Consider the following 24,437-nt stretch of genomic DNA (forward strand, 5'->3'; position numbering starts at 1 on the left):
TTCTAAACGGTTTAGTCTGATGTTGTAGGATTCTTATAAAAATACTTTTTGCCTAAAACCTGCCTTATGATCGCTAATTCTTTTAGGGACCTTTTGAGGACCTAGTCATGATTGGCTGCCCCTAAGCCAATGGGAGTCTGAACCCATACTCTGTTGCTAGCTGCCTCCTAAGCCCTGAAACGCTGCAATGCGGAAGTCTGAACCCAGACTCTGAACGGCGCAACGTGGAGCGAGTGGCAACAACAGCTAATGTTATGACTTATGAGCTTATGAGCTGAGTTATGGGGAGGCACTGGGGGACACTGGGGAGGCACTGGGCAGACACTGGGGACAGACACGGGAGGCACTGGGGAGGCACTGGGGGAGCCACTGGGGAGGTGGGGAGGCACTGGGCAGACACTGGGGACAGACACGGGAGGCACTGGGGAGACACTGTGGAGGCACTGGGGACAGACATGGGAGGCACTGGGGAGACACTGGGGAGGCACTGTGCAGACACTGGGCTGGCACTGGGGGAGCCACTGGGGAGGTACTGGGGAGACACTGGGGACAGACACTGGGCAGACACTGGACTGGCACTGAGGGAGCCACTGGGGAGGTACGGGGGAGACACTGGGGAGGCACTGGGCAGACACTGGGGAGACACTGGGGAGGCACTTGGCAGACACTGGGCTGGCACTGAGGGAGCCACTGGGGAGGTACTGGGGAGACACTGGGGAGACACTGGGGAGGCACTGAGGAGGCACTGGGCAGACACTGGGGAGACACTGGGGAGGCACTTGGCAGACACTGGGGAGGTACTGGGCAGACACTGGGCTGGCACTGGGGAGGTACTGGACATTTCATATCACACACACACACCATGATTCACTAGCCCCCCTAAGAAAAACTGGGGGAGGCACTGGGGAGGTACTGGGGAGGCACTGGGGAGGCACTGGGCAGACACTGGGGAGGCACTGGGCAGGCACTGGGGAGGCACTGGGGACAGACACTGGGGAGGCACTGGGCAGACACTGGGCTTGCACTGGGGGAGGCACTGGGGAGACACTGGGGAGGCACTGGGGTGGCACTGGGCAGAGACTGGGGAGGCACTTGGCGCACACTGGGGAGGCACTGGGGACAGACACTGGGGAGGCTTTGGGCAGACACTGGGCTGTCACTGGGGAGGTACTGGGCAGACACTGGGGAGGCACTGGGGACAGACACTGGGGAGGCTCTGGGCAGACACTGGGGAGGTACTGGGCAGACACTGGGCAGGCACTGGGCAGACACTGGGCAGACACTGGGCTGGCACTGGGGGAGGTACTGGAGTCAACTGGACATTTCATATCACACACACACCATGATTCACTAGCCCCCCTAACGTCCACCAGCCGTTTAAAAACCCGGAAGAGACGCCTGGGCTAGGAGTTTCTTGTGGCTTAAGTGTGCTTACACCCAGAGACAGACGATTTAAAGGAGCAGAATGAATTACTGTTAGAGAATGAATGAAGTGGTCTGGGAGAATATAATAAACCTTCTGTTCTGACTTCCATGTCTCAATGAACTAACGATGTGCTGGATTTGTGTGTGTGTGTGTGTGTGAACAATCAGCCAGTATATATGCAGTGACTAAAATGTCCTTCGCATAATATGTGTGTGTTGCAGAGGAGTAACGATGAGAATGGGAACTGCTCCGGGGGCAGCATGGAGTTCCCCACCACAAACCTGTACGAGCTGGAGAGCAGGGTCTTCACTGACCACTGGTCCATACCTTACAAGAGAGAGGAGTCCCTGGGCAAGTGTCTCATCGCGTCCACCTGCCTGGCCCGACACGGTAAGGTTGTGTGTGTAATGGGTTGGTGTGTGCATGGCATACAGTGAGTTTGGATGTTTTGTTTGTGGGAGTTGAATGCCTTTCACCCAGTTATTTTGTGATAGCGGCATTATGCAGCTCAATCTGCTGCTGCTCTCCTACAGCCAAATTCTTCTTGTCAACCACTTAAACCCTATGGTTGACCGGAGTCTCTCAGGGCTCTATACTAGGGTGTTTTCTGTTCACAGGCGCGCATCGCTCTGCTGTTTTCTGCAAAAGCTGCTGGGGTTCAAGTGGTTAAGATTTGGAATAAAAGTGTGAGTCAGGTGTTTCACTTAATCCCTCTCTCTCATACTCTCGCTATCTCAGGTCTGGCAGATGCTGATGAGAACTGTAAGCGCTTCATGGATCGATGCATGCACGAGGCCTTCAAAAAGGTGAGAGATCACGACGATCATTCGCTTCCCTGCCCTTCAGTCAGTCTGTGTGTGGCATACCGCATGCACGGCTCTGGGGAGGATTCTGTCTCACATGTCAGACCTCCTCCCCTCGTGTTTCCTGTTGCTCTTCACTCCTCTATATCATTAAAGCAGACAAATAGTCGTTTAGTACAGAGAAGGATGAGCGCTCATGTCAAACAGTTACAATGTACAAATTGCAACGATTCAAAATAGATTCACAATTTCCAAAAAGCCATTAAAATAAATACCTGTGTATATACTGTATTTCCTTTTGCTTGTGAAAGTTACAGAAGTTAAAAATGATAATACATTTTTAATCGAATCGGGACCGCAAAAATCTGAATCGAATCGTAAGATGGCAGAAGATTCACAGCCCTAATAACATATAATATTAAACTCGATGACAAGCCGCTAGTGACAAGCCGCTGGTTCTCAGCAAACACATCTGTCACTCATTTACAATGACGGCAAGAGAATGCATCACAGTGTCACAGCATCGCCTTAAAGTCCCTCTGGCAGATTTGTGGTCATAAATAAGTCATAAACGGGGCTAGTTTGCAGAATGTGGCTGACCAATGTTCCACTGAGGGGTCATGTGATGGGCAGCCAGTAAGCGTAGGCTGCGTAGCTCTGTATGTCCGTCCATCAGCAATGATAATGAGTGCTTATCTGCTATTCTGCTTACAGCAGAGCAGATGCCTTCACCTTGCACAAGTCAGCAATTCACATTCACACGTTGTGTAGTTTCAAAGGAGCTAACATGTTTGGTGTGTTGCCAGCAGCATACCTGATCGCTACTGACCAATATGCTGCTTTCGTCTCATCTACTTTGTTGTATTTCACTGTACTGAGAAACCGTGTTCCCAAACAGTGTTGTAAAAAGTTCTGACTGCTGACATCATTTAAAGATGTCCACATTTTTAAGCTACGGTAATAATGGACAGAATAGATTATGAAAATAATTGTTAGTTGCAGCCTTGGTTCTCCTACATTCATTTTGATTAATTTACACAGATTTATTGGTTCTTGGCAGGCTGCAGCTTGTAACTGGGAGACAAAAATCTAAATTACATTGTTAAAACATTTATTTATAAGCCCTTCCGATGACCCTTTTTATTTGATAATCTGTTAATTTATCGAAAAGCAATACTGCCACAGCCGCTCGTCAGGTGACAATCTTGTCGTAGGTGTGCAAGAGGTCAAAATCTGCCAATGTGCAAGGGCCTTTAATGCGAGTCACTGTTGGGTCCATTGGCCCAGTCTTGCTGTATCCTCATTGATTTTCTCTCTCGTTCCTCGTCTCCTTCCTCTCTTCCACATCTCTGTGTAATAGCTGCTGACCAGCAGCGCTGTCCACAAATGGGGGACAGAGATCCACGAGGGCATCTACAACATGCTGATGTTGCTGGTGGAGCTGGTGGCAGAGAGGGTCAAACAGGACCCCACACCTGTCAACCTCATGGGCGTACTGACTATGGTGAGAGTGAGCTGTGCCTATCACTATTTAGCTTAACGTTTTTTGTGCAAAGGAAGCCTTTGATAAGGTATATATTTGACCGTGGACCCCACCATCTGAAAATGTTTTGTGCCAAGGACCCCCCCCCCCCCCCCCCCCCCCAGAAAAGAACATTTGTGTTACAAACAATCTAAATTATTCCACATTTTTCAAACTTTTTAGCCAAAGCTAAAATCTAAAATGACATCATGGATGCTTTCCTGGTTTTAATGGGTCAAGTTTTCGTCTGTCCTGTTCCTGTATGACGGTGTCCCACTCCGAAAGTAGCCACACTCAAGTCACAACGCATCGCAATTGTTTCATTCTTACCTCTCTTATAAGAAGAGAGGTAAGAATGAAACAGCAATGGGACACATTTTGAGTTTGTACATGTGCTATTTTTGGCTAGCAACACCATTGTACGACAGAGTATAATCAAACTTTTGTCTCTTTTGCTTACTCTCATTCTCTACCCCGTCTCACTCTCTCTTAGACTCCCTCCCTTTCTTAGTCTCGCCCTCTTTCACAGTCCCTCTCATAACTCTCAGTATTTGTTTATATCCGACACAAACACATGAAACACGTTGTGATTACAACACATTCTATACGTCAGAGTTTTGATAGGTTTCCTCTGCTTGCACCTTTGTGACTCGATGCGATGAAATGAATATGCTTTGAATGTTGTTTCATCATATATCATAGTTTAGATTTACCGTTTGGTTTATTTGTTCCTTGTGGTCGTGCTTTTCCAGGCCTTCAACCCTGACAACGAGTACCATTTTAAGAACCGAATGAAGAACTGCCAGAGGAACTGGGCAGAGGTGTTCGGAGAGGAGGCAAACATGTTCGCCGTCTCTCCCAGCAACACCTACCAGAAAGTAAGACACCCTTTGTTTAGTTTTACTTCTGAAGACGGTGGCTCTCAACCTTTTCTGGATCAGGGGCCCACTTGAAAATCTTTAAGTGGTCAGATCGGTGGGCTGCATGCGTGTTTATAAGAGCATGGTTATTTTAAGCTTATGGATCTGCTACTTTTGTGGAGATAAAATGTTTCTGCCTGACAGCGACGATATTTCTTTAAATAATAATAATGTTATATTATTGTCACAATCTTAGTGGTTTGCCCACATGCAATACTATCGTGGCCCACAGGTTGAGAATCACTGTTCTTAAAACATGAAAAGAAAACACCTTTAGGTATGTGTGTGTGCATGTCAGGTGGCCAGTGATTAACTGTACATGTGTTGGCGTGCACGCGTATATCTGTTTTGCGTCCGAGCATAGACATGGTAACGCCCCGCCTGCCTCTGATTGGCCTACTGGCCGACACTGCCCGTCTTTACTGTCATCCCAGATACGAGGTTACTCCGTGGTGGATGACAGCTTGGCATGCGTGACAGAATGCAGCCTTGTAACTAACTTGTACGTTTTATTTTTTGTAGAAGAGGCAGACTAATATTGTTTATGCCATTTGCTTTGATTGAATAATTGATTGAACACACATGTACGTTGTACTATGATTTTATTTGAGTGTGTTCTAAATAAAGTGTTGGTGTTGATTGTCGTGTATTAATCTAATTATCGTAAACTAATACTATTATACTAAAAAAGATAAAGATCAAGGGAAAATAGACACCCAAATCAAATCAATACATGTTCAATCAATTATTCCATCAAATCAAACGACATAAACAATATTAGTTTGCTATTTCTACAAAACTAAAACTTACAGTTCTCTTGTATCATACCGTAGGCCTACCGGTACTTGTATTATTTTCCACCACGGAGTAACCTCGCATCAGACTATCCAGCATAGCTATATCCACCTCAGTTGAGGGGCAGTGTCGGTAGGCCAATCGGAGGCAGGCGGGGTGTTACCATGCCTATGCTCTGACGCAAAATACATACACGCCGGCGCCGTGTGCACATGGTCGGAGCTTCCTAAACTGGTTTGTGTACACATTTCCCTCGCCTGTGGCCTGTAGCCATGTCACAGGTCAGCCAAATGGGCTGCTCGCCTCCAGAGTTGCATAACGGAACCGCAGGGACTGTGCAGGATGTGTGACTGACACAGCAGCTGTCAGGAAATCTAAGACCACTCCATGCGTGTGTGGGCTGGTTTATGTTTTGAGCACTGTGTCTTACAGTGTTAATGTTGACCGCAAATCTTGAATTAGTTTTAGGCACATTGTTGTCATCTGAAATGTTTTAGTACAGTTTTACTTGACTAAATATACAATTTTAGTCGACTTAATCTACAGTTGATTTTGTCTACAAAAATGTATTTTGGCAGGTTTGATGGCACCGTAATGCCTGAATTACGCCGAATGTAGCCGATCTACAAACCCATCTACACAACTGGGTTGTGCAGCACCTTGTCTTGTCTTGTCTTGTCTTGTCTTGTCTTGTCTTTTTATTCTACTGGATCTCATCTACATTCGTCCCTCCCTAATAATTGTATCTAGTTTTATTTGTTGATGACATTGTCAATATATTTAGTCTTAGTATTTATATTTAGTCTTAATCATAGGTTAGTTTTTATTTTATTTTTGGCAGTGAAAAAAAAGTAGTTGACGATTATTTTTTCTTGTAGTTTTAGTCAACTAAATTAATATTGTCTTGGTTCATGCGGTTGTGTGCAGTGTTAATTTAACTCTGAGAGTGAACTTCATGTAACCAAATGGACCTGTAAAGCCCAAACCGCACCAATGATTTGCTACGTAACTGCTTGTTACGCGCAACTACTTGCAACCATTATCCCCAATGGCAGTTGCAAGGAGTTGCAACTGGTGTGCTTTGGGCTTAAGGGTTGTACATACTTACTGAGTTAAAAGTGGATAAATGAACACTGAGGATTCTATTATGATCATTTCATTATTATAGGACCCACCTGTCAACCTGATGGGCGTACTGACTATGGTGAGAGAGAGAGCTGTGCCTGTCGCTATTTTTGCTTTAACCTATTAAGACCTGGAGGCCGATTCTACAAATGCCAAGGACCCTGACAATGATGTATATTTGGCTGCAGACCCCCCCATCCGACCCCCAGAAGACATTGCTTTGTGTTGCTAACTAATTCAAAATGATTTTCGAACATTTTTCAAACACTTTCAAGATTTTTCTAAAATGTTTGAAAATAGCAGATGCACAAGCTCATCTTGTACGTCAGCAATGAATGTTGCCAAATGGTCAGGACCTGTAAATGTTGTACATACTCCGTACATTAACACTTAGAGTTTTATTATTATTATTTAATTATTAATAAAAATAAATTCTGTTTGTATTGGGCTGTTTACGTGTGTGTGTGTGTGTGCATGTGTGCGTCTGTGCGTGCGTGGCTGCGCGTGCGTGCATGCAGTCTTATAGATGTATAAATACACTGAACTCATTTGTTTTTTGCAGGAGCCCCATGGCTGGCTGGTTGACCTGGTTAATCGAGTGAGTATCACACACACAAACGCCAGAAATACGTAAATACTTCTGCAGGGATTCTCATTCTATGTCTCTCTGTCTCTCTCTCTCTTCTCTGTGAAGTTCGGGGAGATGGGAGGATTTACAGCCATCCAGACCAAACTCAACCAGGATGAAATAGAGATTGCGGTAAGAAACCCCACAAAAAGTTAACTTAATAATTGGTTTCTGCCCGACAACAATGGTATTCTGTTCAGAGGTCATCCGTCTCGCGCCTGGACCAGTGACACTGAAGACTGGTGATTCTCATGTCAGTGTTGACTCATTGATATGCACACACACACACACACACACACACACACACACACACACACACACACACACACACACACACACACATAATGCTCTCTGTCTCATGCACCCTCTCCAGGTGCATTCACACAACAGGTTGAGATATTTTATTCAGTCAGTTGCCAAGCCAACTTTGCGCAAGTTGAGATATTTTAGTAAAGGCAAGGAAGGTGAATTTTGCGCATAGGCGCCGCCCCGGTTCGTATCATTTGCGCTGATGCGTCAGTTCATGTTTTTGCATTGACTTTTGTATATTATCTTCTCTGACACACACTTTTTCTCACATTCTCTCTCTCACACTCGCTAACAACGACACACACACACACGCACACGCACGCATTCATCCCATCCGCCTGCTTTGCAGTGGTTGAACTGCTCTGTTGTGTGTGAGGTCTGAGGCTTCCTTGTGCTGAAGCTTCCTTTGGCCAGCCTGACCGGAACCACAGTGGAGTAGCATAACACACACACACACACACACACACACACACACACACACACTTGCTGTCTTACACACACACGCACACACGCCACCCATTAGCATGTTAATAGAGCTGACATGGTCAATAGAGGCCGATTGTGGACTGGACTCTCCTGTTACACTCTCATGTGGCAAAGAGAGCTCGGCTGAGTGTGTAACCTGTCAGCTCCCTGACACGCTCTAAACATGAGACGGGGAGAGAGGGTGAGAGAGAAAGAGAAAAGATAAAGGAGTTCTGCAGCCCTCTTCTACTGGCTCCCAAGGGGGTGACTCATTTGTTTGCTGTAAGCAGGAAGTCAAGACCCGAGAGGGAACTGCCTGAGTGAAGCAGATAGAGGAGAAAGGGGGAGAGAGGAGAAGGACACTAGAGGAGGAAAGGAGATGAGCAGAGGAGAAAGAGAGAGCGAGTGACGGAGAGAGAGGAGAAGGCGACTAGGGGAGGAATTGGAAAGGAGATGAGCAGAGGAGAAAGACAGAGTGAGACACAGAGAGAGAGAGGAGAAGGAGACTAGGGGAGGAAAGGAGATGAGCAGAGGCGTTGCAGACTAGAGCAGAGTGCAGGGCAACCAAATGAGAAACACAGGAACCATTCAGCACACTCCGATTTGGCACTGAATGACAAATGACAGCTGGGTTCCGCTATTGGAAAGTCACCCACACACACACACACACCCGTGAAACGTGAAAGGCTGTATTAATTTAGTTGCAACTTGACCTCTGGTATAAATACTTATTTGGGAGGATTGGTAGGGTGACACGGTAGCATCGTTCCTCTTTCAGAGGCCTACACAAACACACCGAAAGACTTATCATTGGAAACCTTTTTTGTTATTATTAATAAATAAAGGAGGCACGGTGGCACAGTCGGTAGTGCTGTCGCATCACAGCTATAGAAGGTCCTGCGTTCGATTCCCGCTGGGGACGCTGTGGGCGCCAGGGGCGTCTTCTCTCCTCTGCGTCATCAGTGCCCATCCCCGAGGCGGGGGTTGACGAAAGGGCTTTTCTGTGTGGAGTTTGCATGTTCTCCCCGTGTCCCCTAGGGTAGGTACCCTAAAAAAAACATGCTGTAATCCTGGTCTCAAAACTACCTCCCCCTGGCCAAGAAAATAAAAACACAAGTTGAAATATGGGGACTCAGGGTTACTGCCCGACAGTAGCGATATGCTGTTTAATTAATAAATAAACAAAGGGAAATAGCAGTTTTTTATTTATAATTATTCAGTATAATACCACTTTCAACCTGCATCCCTATTTTGGGCATATTATTACAGGCAAGCATTTTCCAAACTAGCTGAGCTGAGCAGCTCACAACGTTTCACGATATGAGCTTGCGCTGCGGATCGGCTGTTTTTCAAACTAATGTTTGAAAGTATACAGTATAATGGGGCTTAAGTGGTTCATCATACACATGAATTATTAATGGATTGTTATCTGTAACTATGTTTAGTGGTTCTCAAAGTGGGGACCGAGGGACTCTCAGGACAGGGTTCTAAATTGACCCTTACTGGTCTGTAACTCTGGCCCTTACAGGTCTGTAACTCTGGCCCTTACAGGTCTGTAACTCTGGCCCTTACAGGTCTGTAACTCTGACCATTACACTTACAGGTCTGTAACTCTGAAGGGCAATCCTTGAAATGTAAACGTTTGAGAAGAACCAGCGGGCTATAGTTGGTGTGTGACTCATGTGTTGTCTCCGTCTCTTCTTGCAGTGTGTATCGGCCCTGGTCCAGCCGCTGGGCGTGTGTGCAGAATACCTCAACTCCAGCCTCGTGCACGTGAGCTACCCTCTGTCTCGTAGATCACTAGCTGCTTCCCAAAAGAGAAAATTCCCCGTGAAAATAACAGATCTACAAGCTTGTAGATCTGCTATTTTCACGTGTTTTTCTTTCTAATTGATAAAATATCTTTGATTTTTTTTTTTTTAAGAGAATTTAGCAAATCTTTTGAAATCTAAATGTAGGAGGAAAGTAAAAGGGATAGTAACTCACGACCCATACAAATGGACCTAAACCTGTTTGGGGAAACAGTGCCTTATATACTGTCCACATGTTTCACACAGACACACACCTTAACTTACTGCCATTAAAATAATTCCATTACGTTACAATATTTCCTTCTGAGAAAACTGAAAATGTATTTTGCATTACCGACCCTCGAGAACATAAAATAAAAGCTGCAGCCTACCAGTGTTGTGGAGCTGCTCTGCTTGTTGCTTCACCATGACTAATTTTCATTGATGTTGATCTCCTCTTTTTCCCAAAAATCGAGTGTGTCACACCAAAAGTGGTGATCTATTGAATCCAGTACATATAATCATTACGCAATAACCACAGACTGCAAAGCATAATGAGTCACTGATTTTCCACGACACGACGGTGTTGCTTCCAGTCATTGACAGAGCCCATTCATTCAGGAAACAGCCCAAATGTGTCAGATGGATTTTTTTTCCTTTGTGGCAACAGAAAAAAACAGATATAGGTCTTAAATGTAACTAGTAATGCTATTGTTTTTGGAAAAGGTAACTAGATAACGGATTACTCTAATTGCAAACTAACTCGTTAGGTTACTCCCTTACCCAAAAAAGTATTTCCGTTAGTTAACGTTATTTATAACGGCGTTACCCCCAATAACACTATGGTAATGACGATGTATGTGTGGGTGTTTGACTGTCTTCTCCCCAGCCCATGCTTGACCCAGTCATTCATAAGATGATCACCTATGTTCAAAACCTGGAGGAAAAGGACCTCAAAGACAAAGTAAGGTTCAGTGATTTAGTTTGTTTTCCTCCATTTACCATTTCTCTGCTGCAACAAACATTTTAAACCATTAAAAGCGGGAAGGTATCTGTGTTATTTTGTCATTTTAGGGGTTCAGAGTAAAAGCGGACATGTTTTCCCGGCACCCCAGAGCTCCTATTTTGAAGGATCCCCGGGACTGATTGTGTTAATGGGCTAAAACAAAAATGACATAGGATGAAATGTCGATACAACACCATAATTAAATTTATTTTGTCACTGTGTAGCTTTATTGGTGTTGCTACATAGGTGTCACCTCCGCTGGTATTAACCATAATTAAACTTAATTGCTGATGTGAATTACAAAGCAAAAGCAATTTATTAATGTTCATACGATACAGTACATCACACTGAAGCATGTTTTGATATATACTGTAGCCTTGAAAAGCAATCAAGGGCCCAAAACGTAACCTGATGAAGATCTAAGACCGAAACATTGTTATATTCACATTAAAGTATTGGAGTTTTAATTGGAGTTGGAGTTTTAATGGAAAAATACATTGCCTCTGTCGGGTGGAAACTTCACATAACAAAACTGTTACTTTTAAGGATACAAAAGTAGAAGACCTACAAGCTCAAAACGCAGCTTGCGAATCTGCTACTTTTGATACTTATGTGTACTTCTGTGTTACTTTACAAAAATAATAACAATCTGTTTTCTGCCACACACCAACGATATACTGTATGCCTGAGCATGCCCACACACAATCACAATGTCCTCGGTTTGATACCGACTGGAAACCCTTCTGCCCTCAATTGAGGCTCTCTGCCTCTCTACTATCTACCATCTAAAAAAGAAAGCGAAAAAACATCCGTCTAATAGCATTTCTCCGTGTTGTCCTGAATGTCCTCCCCCGGCAGCGTCTGGTGAGCATCCCGGACATGCTGTCGGCCATCAAGCTGCTGTGCATGAGGTTCCAGAGGGAGCTGGTCACTGTCGTGGATGACCTGCGACTGGACACGCTGCTCCGCATGCTCAAAACGCCACACTTCTCCACCAAGATGAACTCCCTCAAAGAGGTCAGTGTTGTTTTATCACAATGCGCAAAACGCCACACTTCTCCACCAAGATGAACTCCCTCAAAGAGGTCAGTGTTGTTTTAACAACATCCCCAAACGCCACACTTCTCCACCAAGATGAGCTCCCTCAAAGAGGTCAGTGTTGTTTTATCACAATGCGCAAAACGCCACACTTCTCCACCAAGATGAGCTCCCTCAAAGAAATCAGTGTTGTAACCATAGATCTAAAAAGAAAATAGATGCCTCATTGGCCGCTGCACGCAGAAGCTTCTGTGAAGCGCCAACGCGGAAACTTGCCCTCCCTTGAGAGCATTCGCCTCAGAGCCGGAAGAGGTGTCTACCTTTCTATGTCTATGGTTATAAGGCTTTCTCCACCAAGATGAACTCCCTCAAAGAGATCAGAGTTTCGTATTGTTGTGAGATATTAGTTCGTTTTAGAGCATCTGACCAGCTAATGACCAGTTCATCTGTGGACTGATGTGACATCCAGGTGGATCATCATGGTACTTGGCAGTTCCCTGAATCAGTGCTTAAAGCCAGATAAAAGATGCACTTAGGTTGTAAAGCTGGGTGCATAGCTGTCATTACAATTTACAATGTGATTACAATTCACAAATTAGGCATTTAGCGGAGTAATTTCCAATAAGTGAGGTAAACACATCAAATACATACTGTAGAGACAGTATAGTGCCTCAGTAAAATGGTTGGTCTGAACAATATTCTATCAAAAAATATACATTGAAAGTATTGTATATTGTTAATAAATTGACACTGTCTTGGCTTGACTTGACTTTGCGTCAAGAAAAAAAAGTATGGGAGCGAATCTGCAGTTTTAACTGCAACTGTTGATTAGATGAGATACTGCCAGCTGCCGTTACACCAGGAAATGCATCATGATTCGGTCATTAAATACTGTCAACCTTGTGTCCCCTGTTTTGGGCATGTTATAATAGATAAGAGTTTCAATTTGTTATTTCTTTTAAATATTATAATAATAATAATAGCAGATCTACGAAGAACTCATATCGCTTCGACATGACCGTGATGCATTGGTGAACTTGGCTATTTTAGCTTGGTTAATGGAATTCTCTGTGTATTTTCTGTGGTGTGTGTGTGTGTCTCTTAGGTAACCAAGCTTATAGAGGAGAGCACAGTGTCTAAGACGGTGAAGAACGCCATTGACACAGACAAGCTTTTGGACTGGCTGGTGGAGAACTCAGTCCTGTCAATAGCACTGGAGGGTATGGAGTCTGCGGGTCACCAAACCCCCTCTCACTTCCTCTACTATTCACCCTTTAAACCACATACAACATCTGCAGGCTCCTTTTTGCACATGCATCATCATTCTCTCACTTCCTTGATTAGAGCCATATGACGATTGTTTGAACTTTGTGACGACTTCTATATCTGCAATCATGCCCGACGTGTGGAGACCCTATTTTGGACGTGAACATTTTCAAATGTTTTCTGGAATAAAAAATATATAGCCAACCTACAAGCTTAGTGCAAAGCGCTGACATGTGAGAAGTTGTGAGCTTGTACTGTAGATTGGCTATTGTAGAATTTTCTATTTTTGTGGGGAAAAAAGTCCTTTAGCAAACCGACAGGTTCGTAGGAGCAGGCAGCCAGTGCATGAGACGGAACAAGTAGAGATCCCGCACACTACACAACAATAACTATTTGATTGCTACAAAAGTTAAATTTTAGTACTTCAATTCTTATGAGACTATTCTAAAATGACCAATGTTATTTTCTATAGAGAACATACTTTTGTTACCCAGGGGGTGATCGAGTTAGGTCAGGACTTTGGTACCCTATTGATCCCTACTTCTTATTTGCCCTCTCCTCTATTACTTAAGTTATCATGAAACTAATGGAGAGAAAACCTCATTGTATTCTCTGGTGTTTTAGGTAACATTGACCAGGCCCAATACTGTGAGAGAATAAAGGGAATCATTGAGCTGCTGGGCAGTAAGCTGTCTCTGGACGAGCTCTCCAAGATCTGGAAAATACAGGTATCGCTGCCTTACCCCTTTATACGTTTATATGCTTTGTGCATCAATGTCTGCATGGGTTAAAGTTCTCAGTCATTAAGACTGATTTCAGTCATTTGGATTCCATTCAAGGCAGAATTGCTTCTGTGCATACTGGAAATAGACTATTTACAAGCTCATAACGCGTCGTGCTGTGACATGGTGTGAGCTTGTAGACTTTGTTTCCTCGAAATGACTTGTTGCATAATTTGCTTTAATCATGCTGTCTGTATACACTCCTGTTTTATTGACCTGTTTTATTGATTTTGTGTGTGTGTGTGTGTGTGTGTGTGTGTGTGTGTGTGTGTGTGTGTGTGTGTGTGTGTGTGTGTGTGTGTGTGTGTGTGTGTGTGTGTGCACCCCTCAGGCAGGCCAGTCGTCAACGGTGATAGAGAACATCCACACGATCGTCGCTGCAGCTGCTGTGAAGTTCAACTTTGATCAGCTCAGCCATCTCTTTGTGCTCATTCAGAAGGTCAGCACTACAGCCTGGATGTCTGCTTTGGAGACATATTCACAGAAACACTGCCTTGTGTTTGTGTTTTGGTGCTGCATCTACTGATTATTATAATGTGTTTAATTATTGCTCTATTAAATTAATGTGTGCTTAATTTGACCCAATTAATTATGGTAAAATATGCTATGAAAGTATGAGATATTGATACATGCTCCCCACCGCCACTATCTGAAACGAAGCATCTCATTAACAGTCACATGTTCGTTCCAGTAAAATATATACATTTTTCATTATGACAAAACAAAGATAAGCCCTCACACTGACAAATGTATAAAAAGCACACATCAGAATTATTTTACACTTTTTATGGTCATTTTATGATCATTAAACCGATTATGTCAATCAATGTATTGGATTGTTTTTGTGTGTTTCTGTTTTCCAGAGTTGGGAGGTAGAGAGTGACCGCGTGAGGCAGAAGCTACTCAGTCTGATTGGAAGGATTGGAAGAGAGGCTCGCTCGGAAGCTACGACAGGAAAGGTCTGTGCTAGAGCTCGTCACCAGCCCCCCAAAAATACCACACAGGACTCGAGACCTGTACATCTGTGTTTTATCCTAATCACTCTGGGCAGGTCGGAACAGCATGTATTCCCGCGGAACTTGGGTCCATTATGTGTAATACTCGAGTAGATCCGAGAAGGCCCTATAGCGTGCTGTGACCGTGTGTGTGTGTGTGCCGCCCTGTGACACCCTGCACTTGTGAAAGAGAAACGCAGTGAAGTGCTGCGATGTTTTAGGCTGGTTTTCTTCCAGGACTACACAATGCATGCGTATTGCATACTGCAAGGCAAGCCAGCTGCCACTGCCTGCCAGGCTGATTTGAATTGAAAACACCGGCGTACAATCATGGATTCCTCGTTTGGGTCTTTTAACATCTGAGAAATAATCGGATCGTGGAAACCATAGGAAAACGGCTCGGGAATCGGACCAAATTTTCACGGGTCCACTCAGGCTCAGTGTCGTCATTTGAAAGAAATCTCAGAACGGGTAGGAATCTGTTCAAATGTCATGGGTTTCTGGTTTGGGTCCATTTTTTTGGACCCGTCTCTCTCTCTCTCTCTCTCTCTCTCTCGCTCTCGCTCTCGCTCTCTCTGTGTCTGTCTCATTTGCAATTAGCAGATGCTCCAGATTCCAGAACAACATACAATTTTCTCATTTCTCGGGGCTACCCATAGTTACAGAATGTATAATCTGTGGTTTGCAAGCATTAGTAATTTAACTGTGTGTGTGTGTGTGTGTGTGTGTGTGTCTCTCTCTCTCTACACATGTAGGTGCTGGAGGTGCTTTGGGAGCTGGCCCACCTCCCCTCCCTGCCAACCAGTCTGGTCCAGCAGGCGTTGGAGGAGCACCTGGGCATCCTGAGCGATGCCTATGCCGTGAAAGAGACCGTCAAGCGCAGCTACATCATCAAGTGCATCGAAGACATCAAGAAGGTGAGACAGACGGGACGCCGATGGCCGAGTGGTTAAGTCGCACACCACAATAATGGGCTTTGGTGCCTGACAGCGTGGTTTGATTCCCGATCTCGTCAGATGGGCCGCATGCATTTTCAGACCATGTTTATTTCAGTATTCAATAAATCCGGCTTGGATCAATGGGACTAACGTAGTATACTTTAAGTTACTATTTATCGGTATCACAATAAAACGAGTTTGAAGGTTTATTTTTTCTTCTTTTTCTTCTCTTTGTTTTTTATATTTGTTATTTCAGCAATATTACACGAGGGGGTGGTTTAACGTCATTAATGCACGCCTGCGATGCTGTTAATGTTGTGTTTTGCCCCTTGGGGGCCCACTTGCAATACCCTCATGGCTCACCAGTGGGCCCCATCCCACAGGTTGGGAGTCGCTGTTAGAGCAAACAGTTTTGATACAGAATTAGAGTGTCCTTGTTAGCGCTGCATAGGCGCTTCTGACTCTGGCGTCTGTGGAAGTCTTCATCACACGCACAGAGACTGTCTCTCTGTCAGGTTTATTATTCATGTCAAAGCTTTTATAGGACCGTCAAGGAAGGTCAATAGTTGCGTCTCGTCCTCTCCTCTCCTCTCTCCTGCTTCCTCCCGAGCATGCAAGCGAGTGACTCTGCAGAAGACAAGGTCACCTCTGCTCTCTGCTTTATTGGTCACTCTTTCTTTCTCTCGTTTCCTTCCGCTCTGCGACCTCACTGCTCTGTTTTCAGTGTTTGTTGAGCCATAGAATGTTGAATATTACACTCATTCTTGTTCTCTCATCTCTCTCTTCCTCAATTGTACGTGTCTTGAAGTCTTACTGTCTCTTTGTCATCTGTCCCTCTCTCACTCTCTTTCTCTCTGTCTTTCACACACAAATATACAAGCACACATTCTCATCATTGACAAATACTGGGTGTGTACTGTGCACACAAACAATGTAGTGTACTAGACTAGAGGTGTGAATATTCACTGGACTCACAACTTGATGTGATTACTATTAGCCAGTTAATGATTTGACTCTAAAATACATTTTGATGCCTCTCAATTTTACTGCACATCTTTACCCTTGTGTATTTATTTACATGATGTGATCACTCTCTTTCAAACCTGTTTTGTTCTGTCCTCAAAAACAAAACATGAATCCTTCTGCAGTGCATTACAACTTTACAAATGTGCTGCCTGTAATATACAAAAGTAAGTCTTTCAAATAGCAGCTGTAAGTCCAGGATACTAAACAACCATGAGTAGAAAACGAGTACACAGTAAAGACCTTAGTGTAATTCAGTGAAACCAAATGGACCCGTTGAACCTTGTCGTGCAACTGTGTCGCTCACCAAAAATAGCACATACAGTATATAAGCTCACACCGTTTCGCGATGCGGTGTGAACTTCTACATATGTTGAGCACTCGGAGATCTGCTGTTGTTGTCAACTGTGAGTGTGTAGATCATGAGATCGGAGTTGCACATTAAATCAACGGAGGATTTTACTGTGAAATGTGAGAAATGTGCCCAGATGTGAAAAGTGCATTTTTATGACTTGTTGTGTAGCATGTTGTGCACAGAGTTCAGTGCGACTTCTCCCGGAAGCAAAATCATCAGTAAAATGTAGTGGGCCATAATCGATTTAAGTTTAATTTCATTTTATTTTCAACCAATTCGTTTTCGGAAAACAAACTGAGGACTAGGACCCTCTTTTCCAGTGGTGCTGAGATTACAAGTTTGGAGAAAACACAAACGATAGAGAGTATGCACATGCATCACTTTTCCACTGACACACGGCCTCTCATCTAGACTGAGTGGCAAAACATTGAGCAGCATGGAGCCGTTGGAGCGGTGGAGTTTGGAAGTGCTCAACGGTTCGTTTGTACCACCTGTTTCACATAATGCAGGAGGCAGCAGGATGTTGCGTTATTGAAAACGAGCGCTTCCAAACTCTGTTACTTTGGATTTTTCCACAGTCTTGAGTACACAATTTAGAAGTAGTATTTCCAATCCTGAGAGCGTGTGTGATATGCACTAGTTTACCACTGCAAAAGAGAATTTACGTAAGGGGGTAAACTCCCACCTAAAACGGTATAGATACATTAAAAACAGTGCTGATCTCTCCTAGTTACAAAACCAACCCTATTATACCGTATGCAATGGTGGGTATCGTAGCGCCTGTTCTATATCTGAGGAAGGCGTGATAATTTTGTAATGTCACTGCATCAGTGCAGAAGTGTCCACATCATGATTACATTTCTACACCTATATACTGCACGCCTCTTCCCCCTCAAATGAAGTTTATGTTTCTAGACTCAGCCTCAGGAGGACAGCGACACTCAGAGTTCATTTCTCACTGGCTCTTGGGGCAAGAAGAAAGCCAACACATTGGCCAAAGTAAGAAAAGCCCCCCTTTCAAACACGTTACCGACCAATCAGCATCCATTCTCTCACTGCTTCACGTCAACCAACCAATCCTGGATGAGTGTTTTAAACACAAAGGGTTTTTCATTGGTTCACTGGATGATTATATGATATCACAGTTGATTTTTATTTTAAAAAAATCACTCCGTGTTCTCTCCCAAGAGAAGCTTGGGTTAATCATCTGCTTTCCTGACTTAGGGGCTTCGGGCGTTTGCTAATGATTTCACAGAGGATCTGTTAATCTTTGTTCTTTGGATGAGGGAATATCAATGAAATTGTGGAATGATTGAGGTGCTTTGATGAATGTGTGGATAGGTTTTTAGAGACGGGAAATACACATACGATGGGTGTCATGGAGGTCTGGAGTTTGGCAAATAGAGTTGACATTTGGAATGTAAAAAGCCCAAGGGCAGGAGGAGATTTTAATGCACAAGATTTTCACTAAAACTTGTTTGTCAAACTCACTCCAACCATGGCCCTTTATATTGTGCGACGGGTTTTTAAGATAATCCACAAGACAAATTGTGGGTCTGAGATGGTCGAGAAAAATATATTATTGATATCAATTGGAGCCTGACCCATTATTTTTAAGTCACTTTTTTATGATACTGGTATCGACAAATATTCAGCCGATGTGACACGATTTTATCCACGTTCAACTGTGTTCGCCAATGTCATTTTGAAATTTGCAGAATTTTGCAGGGGGGGGGGATGTTAGGACTCTCTAAAATTGAGATTGCCATCGGATCCCAAAAACCTAATTAATGAGTAATATTCGACGAATCTGTCTAATATATCAGTGTTGGTACACCTGACATAAACTGTCGCAGACCCCAGTGTGTCCTAGTGAGTGGTGTATGTGTGGGTGGGATTCATTCTATGCTTTATTGGCCCTCAAACCCATGTCGGCTGGAAACCTTGTATAGTACAATTTATTAATTTAAAAAACGATTCAAAATAACCTCACAAAATCTGCTTTTTTCGCTACTCTTTTGTGCCGACACTCGTGTATGATGAATTAGGGTATTTAATGACGACGACGCATAAAAAGTAGACATTTTGAGATACGAGGTTTCTTGCCCGACTGCGACGATATGTATGGGCGTATAATACGTGCTTGTGTGTGTGTGTGCAGGCCTCCGCTCAGCAGAGCAGCCCTCAGGCCGTCTGGGTGGTGCCTGCTCTACGTCAGCTGCATGAGATCACACGCTCCTTCATCAAGCAGACGTACCAGAAACAGGACAAGGTGACACACACACACACACACACACAAGCATATGGCACAGTCAGCCTGCTGTTGCCACAATATGAAGACTTCATGTAACGATTATTGTTTCCAAAGTAATTCATTATTACAATAATATGCTTAAATCTCTTTAAATGCCTGTTTTGTTTTTACCACTTGCACCCCAACGTACGGTACATATTCTGGGCCAAACATTAGCCAAACATAGATTTGATATTTTTGCCGTAGAGTCTCAGTGGTCCCCAAACTGTTTTGGCCATGCACCCCCTATTGCCTCCTGACCTAGCTGACGCAGCCCGAATGTTGTTGTATTTGGCCTGATTTTTTAAATATGATTATGGCAAATAATCACAGAATGTCACTGCACTGAGACACATGCAGCTGCTGTATACTCCCACATCTCTTATTGCCGTTTGTGTTAAATAACACCTTAAAACCGCCAACTTTTCATGTCACGCACCCCCTAGAGGGCGTTCGTGCACCACAAGGGGTGCACGCACCACAGTTTGGGAACCCCTGGTGCCATTGACGAAAGTGTACAGAGCCAACTTGTGTCCAGTCTATGACTGTCAATTTCACCATTTACAAAAAAATGCGACATTTGTATTGGCCAATTTGCATATTAAAATAACAATTCTGAGAGACACAACAGTGCAAAACTCTTAAACATTTATGTGAAATAAAAGATAATGACGATTTCTGTCCCCATCCCATCCTTTACTTTCCCCTCTCTCTCCTCCTCCTCATCAGAGCATCATCCAGGACCTGAAGAAGAACTTTGAGATCGTCAAGCTGATCACTGGATCTCTGGTGTGCTGCCATCGACTGGCTGTGACTGCTGCAGGGAACAACTGCCTCTCCGGCTCCACCCTGGTGGACGGCAGATATAACTACCAGGAGGTCTGCATACTACTACTACTAATAATAATAATAATAGTAATACAACTTTTTGTATAGCAAATATATAGCTTTCATGAAATGCAGCTCAAAGTGCTTTACAAAGGCATAAGACAACATTATAATAATAGCAGTAATGCAATACGGCGAGGACATGAATAACTAAGGATGTCCTGTGTTGTCATGTCCGTCTTTATTCGTTCCACGTCTTCAAAACTACTTGAACCCGTTGAAAAGACAAAGCAAAGAGATAGTACACCGACTCTTATACATGATCCTCCAAATATATATACAAAAGGATAGCTTATTCTGGGGGGTAACATTGGGCAAGAAAAATAATTGGAGATTTTTGTTGAAGAGATTTGTTGTAGCAGCCAGCAGCCTTCAACAGGGGATCCTGGGCCACTAGAGGGTCCTACAGAGTTACTACAGGTCGGCCGCCTAATCTGTGTGTGTGTGATAGGATATTCTATTTTTTAGCCCCTCCTATGCCTGGATTTGTGTGTGCCTGTGCATTTTAGCAATGATTTGATTGGCTGATCACCCTATAGCTACGATTTGATTGGCTGAGCAAAGTACATACAAGTGAGGGGCGCTCTTATCATTGTACATCATCATCATTTGCTCAGACACATATGACGTGAATTCTCCATTCATTATCAACGGAAATGAAATGTTTGTGTAGGACAAAAATATAGTTTTGCTAATCTATATATACAGTATGATGTAAATTCTCCATTCATTGTCAATGGGTATTCATTGTTTGTGTTAAGACAAATCACAATCACACCCGTGTGAAATGAGGGGCGCTAATATATTAAAGTCTAACTCATGTTTATTAAGTGATGTAATGGTGACATTAAAAAACAAACATTAAACGCCATTAACAATAAAGAGACAATATGACGTAATGAGGCACATTATGACGTACATTTTCCGTTCATTGTCAATGGAGTTTACAAAACAAACATTGAACTAAAGACAAACATTAAACCTGTGGATGGGATAGCGCCCCTCAAAAATCTAAACTATAGCTGAATATAGGAGGGGCTAGCGCCCCTCAAAAAGTGAGGGCAGAAAAGTTAAGACGCCAATTGTGATTGGCTGGAATGTGAGGATGTATGATAAGAGCACCCCTCACTTCACACGAATGTGATTTTTACATTAACGAACCCATAGCGTCCCTATTTTGAGGAGAACTTTAGCCAAATATAGCAGATCTACAAACTCGGCAAAGCGGTTTGGTGTAGATGGGACAAAGAGCAGACCAAGTACAGAGTGAAAGGTCCCTGCTTCATCTCTCTCAGCTAGGGGGACCGTGGACTGACCCCTGTAGAACAAAGTGGTCAAAGTACAGTTGTAAGTTTCAACTCTAGTCCAGTTCTGTTCAGTGCTTGAGAAGGGCCATTCAAACCAAACATGATATCGATAACTATAAATATGTTGTCTTAAAAATCGTTCTAACGTATCAAACGGATAGCAGTATCCACAGGCACGGTGCTGGGCTAACTGGCGCCCTGGGCAACCCCCCCCACCCCTCTCAACTGCAGCACACAGCTGTGTGTGTGTGTGTGTGTGTGGGGGGGGGGGGGGGGGGGCTTAAGGTCCGGGACGTCCGTAATATGATCTTAATATTAATTTATTGATTTATTTTTACCTGGCCTGCAAGCATTATGTGCAGTGTGTATTATTAGACTTCAAAGCATGAACAGCATACAGACTGGCTGAAAGATGTGAACACACAAAAACTTGTTGTGCCTTTACACATTCTATATTACAGTAGGAACCTACAGCTTGGTGTAAATGTCTCATAAAGGAGGTATTCTGTTGATACAAGCTTTGAGCTGAGAGAGGCTATACAGTGCTTTTAAATATGACAATGCTGTATCTGTATCAGCTGCACAGTTCAGGAAAGTGTCTGTAGCATATTTAACTTAGATAGTTTTGACAGCTTAAATCCACGCGGCAGGCATTACTCCAAGTCTCACACGCAGCAACAACAGCACCTTCATCCTCTGCCCCTTCACAATAATAAGTGCCTTCCCTTTGCCTCCCAATGCTGCACATTTTGCCCAGGTTATTAAAAGGAAATACTGTAGGTGTAAGTTGTAACTTAACAGCATGAGAGAGAGGCCGCATCAACTGTCACCGTAAACACGACAGACGGACAAACCATCCATCCCTCTGTATGGCAATTGCCCACTCTGCCCAGCGCATTCTGCCGGGCCGGAGTGTCCATGCCACGACTAAAACAACACCTATTGGTCGTGGACGATATCGACTGGATCACTTTCAGTGCGATTTTCTCATGAACGACGAGAGAAGAGAAGGCCTTAGCCATTCAAAATCCATCAGGGCATCTGGGGTGCAATCTGTCTGATGTGGCCTATTGCCATAGACATGTGGCCTTAAGCGGTCTTGTGTTTGTCAACCACTGTGTGTTGCAGTATCTGGACCTAAGCGGTCTTGTGTTTGTCTCCCACTGTGTGTTGCAGTATCTGGACCTAAGCGGTCTTGTGTTTGTCTCCCACTGTGTGTTGCAGTATCTGGACCTAAGCGGTCTTGTGTTTGTCTCCCACTGTGTGTTGCAGTATCTGGACCTAAGCGGTCTTGTGTTTGTCTCCCACTGTGTGTTGCAGTATCTGGACCTAAACGGTCTTGTGTTTGTCTCCCACTGTGTGTTGCAGTATCTGGACCTAAGCGGTCTTGTGTTTGTCTCCCACTGTGTGTTGCAGTATCTGGACCTAAGCGGTATTGTGTTTGTCTCCCACTGTGTGTTGCAGTATCTGGACAGCCACCTGCGCTTCCTGGCCTTCTTCTTGCAGGAGGCCAGCCTCTACCTGGTGTGGAACAGAGCCAAGGAGCTGTGGGAGTGCCTGGTGTCTGGACCCGATGTCTGTGAACTGGACCGAGAGGTGGCCAATATACCTCTGTTCTATTGATTTTGTAGTGATATGAGGCTATAGATATCGCCTGGGATTTAGGAAATGGCAATACCGTGATAGAAGTGTTGTCTTTTGTCTGGTTTTAATCACATAAGCCTTATTTTATACTTAAAGAAATTGTCCAAAATAGCTTAATTGTCATCTTGTAGACCGAAAAGAAAAAAATATGTTTTTATTATTGTAACTATATGATATTACAGCCACAAATAAAATGTACTAATGTTGAAATACAGACTCTAAAATGTGGTAAAGTGAATTTGAATGGCTTTCTGGCGTGTGTGCAGTTGTGTTTCGAGTGGTTCACTAAAGGACAGCATGACCTGGAGAGTGACATCCAGCAGCAGCTCTTCAAGGAGAAGATCCTCAAGTTGGAGCCTTATGAGATTACCATGAACGGTGAGGAGAACATCCACTCGACTGAACACCATATTTTACATTTCCACTTCCTTTGCCCTCCATCAGGCCAGGCCTGCCTCCCCAGACCAGGCGGAGGCAGTATAGAGACCAGGCATGTTTTTGCCAACCCCACCTAGGGGTATGGGCGCTTTAAAAAAATAGCAGATCTAGTACAAAGTACAAAGTGACTTGGATATCTGCTATTTTTTGAATAGCCTAACATGTATATATGTATATAAAAGGTTTAAATGATTGTAATGCTATATGAATGTGATTTTGTTTACATGAGCCTCCAATGTGACAACATTTTATAAACGACGATTATCGTCCCATCCCTACATGGTACGTTGCTGGCATAATGCAGAAATAAAACTATATGAATCACGTTTAAATCACATTTTCTTTGGTACCGGAGAAAAAGTTCTCGATGACCTGCCGAAGACGGAAAACAAGTTCAACTTTGTTCGGATTATGCTGCAAGACTTGTGCTTGTGATTGTGACAGCAGTTGAATTTTTGTGGTTTATGTTTCTTTCTCTCAGGGTTCAATCTGTTCAAGACCTTCTTTGAGAATGTCAACCTGTGTGACCATCGCCTGAAACGACAAGGAACTCAGTTGGTCAGTGAGCTATTTTTAATAAACTGGCGCCTTTATTTATTCAATGAAGTAATAATGGTATAATAATAATTTAAGGTATTATAATGTGCTGTTCCGCCGAGCTTATAATGCATTCTGACCAGA

At 43.8% G+C, this 24,437-nt stretch overlaps 1 protein-coding gene across 10 annotated transcripts in view; it reads left to right on the forward strand.

Moving 5' to 3' along the window:
* The window catches only part of usp24 (ubiquitin specific peptidase 24), a 70,466-nt gene that overhangs the window by 9,765 nt on the left and 36,264 nt on the right, over positions 1–24,437 (forward strand). For 4 of the 10 annotated variants that reach the window (XM_083768123.1, XM_083768125.1, XM_083768126.1 and 1 more), the window contains exons 2-22: positions 1,648–1,816; positions 2,165–2,232; positions 3,590–3,733; positions 4,504–4,629; positions 6,635–6,670; positions 7,154–7,189; positions 7,286–7,351; positions 9,701–9,766; positions 10,673–10,747; positions 11,648–11,806; positions 12,933–13,047; positions 13,718–13,821; positions 14,207–14,314; positions 14,739–14,834; positions 15,626–15,787; positions 18,102–18,185; positions 19,348–19,458; positions 20,209–20,358; positions 23,139–23,270; positions 23,585–23,696; positions 24,238–24,314. In XM_083768123.1, coding sequence (XP_083624249.1) covers positions 1,648–1,816; positions 2,165–2,232; positions 3,590–3,733; positions 4,504–4,629; positions 6,635–6,670; positions 7,154–7,189; positions 7,286–7,351; positions 9,701–9,766; positions 10,673–10,747; positions 11,648–11,806; positions 12,933–13,047; positions 13,718–13,821; positions 14,207–14,314; positions 14,739–14,834; positions 15,626–15,787; positions 18,102–18,185; positions 19,348–19,458; positions 20,209–20,358; positions 23,139–23,270; positions 23,585–23,696; positions 24,238–24,314 — 2,196 coding nt within the window. Of the gene's footprint in view, positions 1–1,647; positions 1,817–2,164; positions 2,233–3,589; positions 3,734–4,503; positions 4,630–6,634; positions 6,671–7,153; positions 7,190–7,285; positions 7,352–9,700; positions 9,767–10,672; positions 10,748–11,647; positions 11,807–11,840; positions 11,875–12,932; positions 13,048–13,717; positions 13,822–14,206; positions 14,315–14,738; positions 14,835–15,625; positions 15,788–18,101; positions 18,186–19,347; positions 19,459–20,208; positions 20,359–23,138; positions 23,271–23,584; positions 23,697–24,237; positions 24,315–24,437 lie in introns of those variants that run through there. The other 6 variants (XM_083768128.1, XM_083768129.1, XM_083768131.1 and 3 more) reach the window with 4 other exon arrangements.

Source organism: Protomyctophum parallelum, assembly GCF_964188405.1.
Source record: "Protomyctophum parallelum genome assembly, chromosome: 6".
Classification (NCBI taxonomy): Eukaryota; Metazoa; Chordata; class Actinopteri; order Myctophiformes; family Myctophidae; genus Protomyctophum; species Protomyctophum parallelum.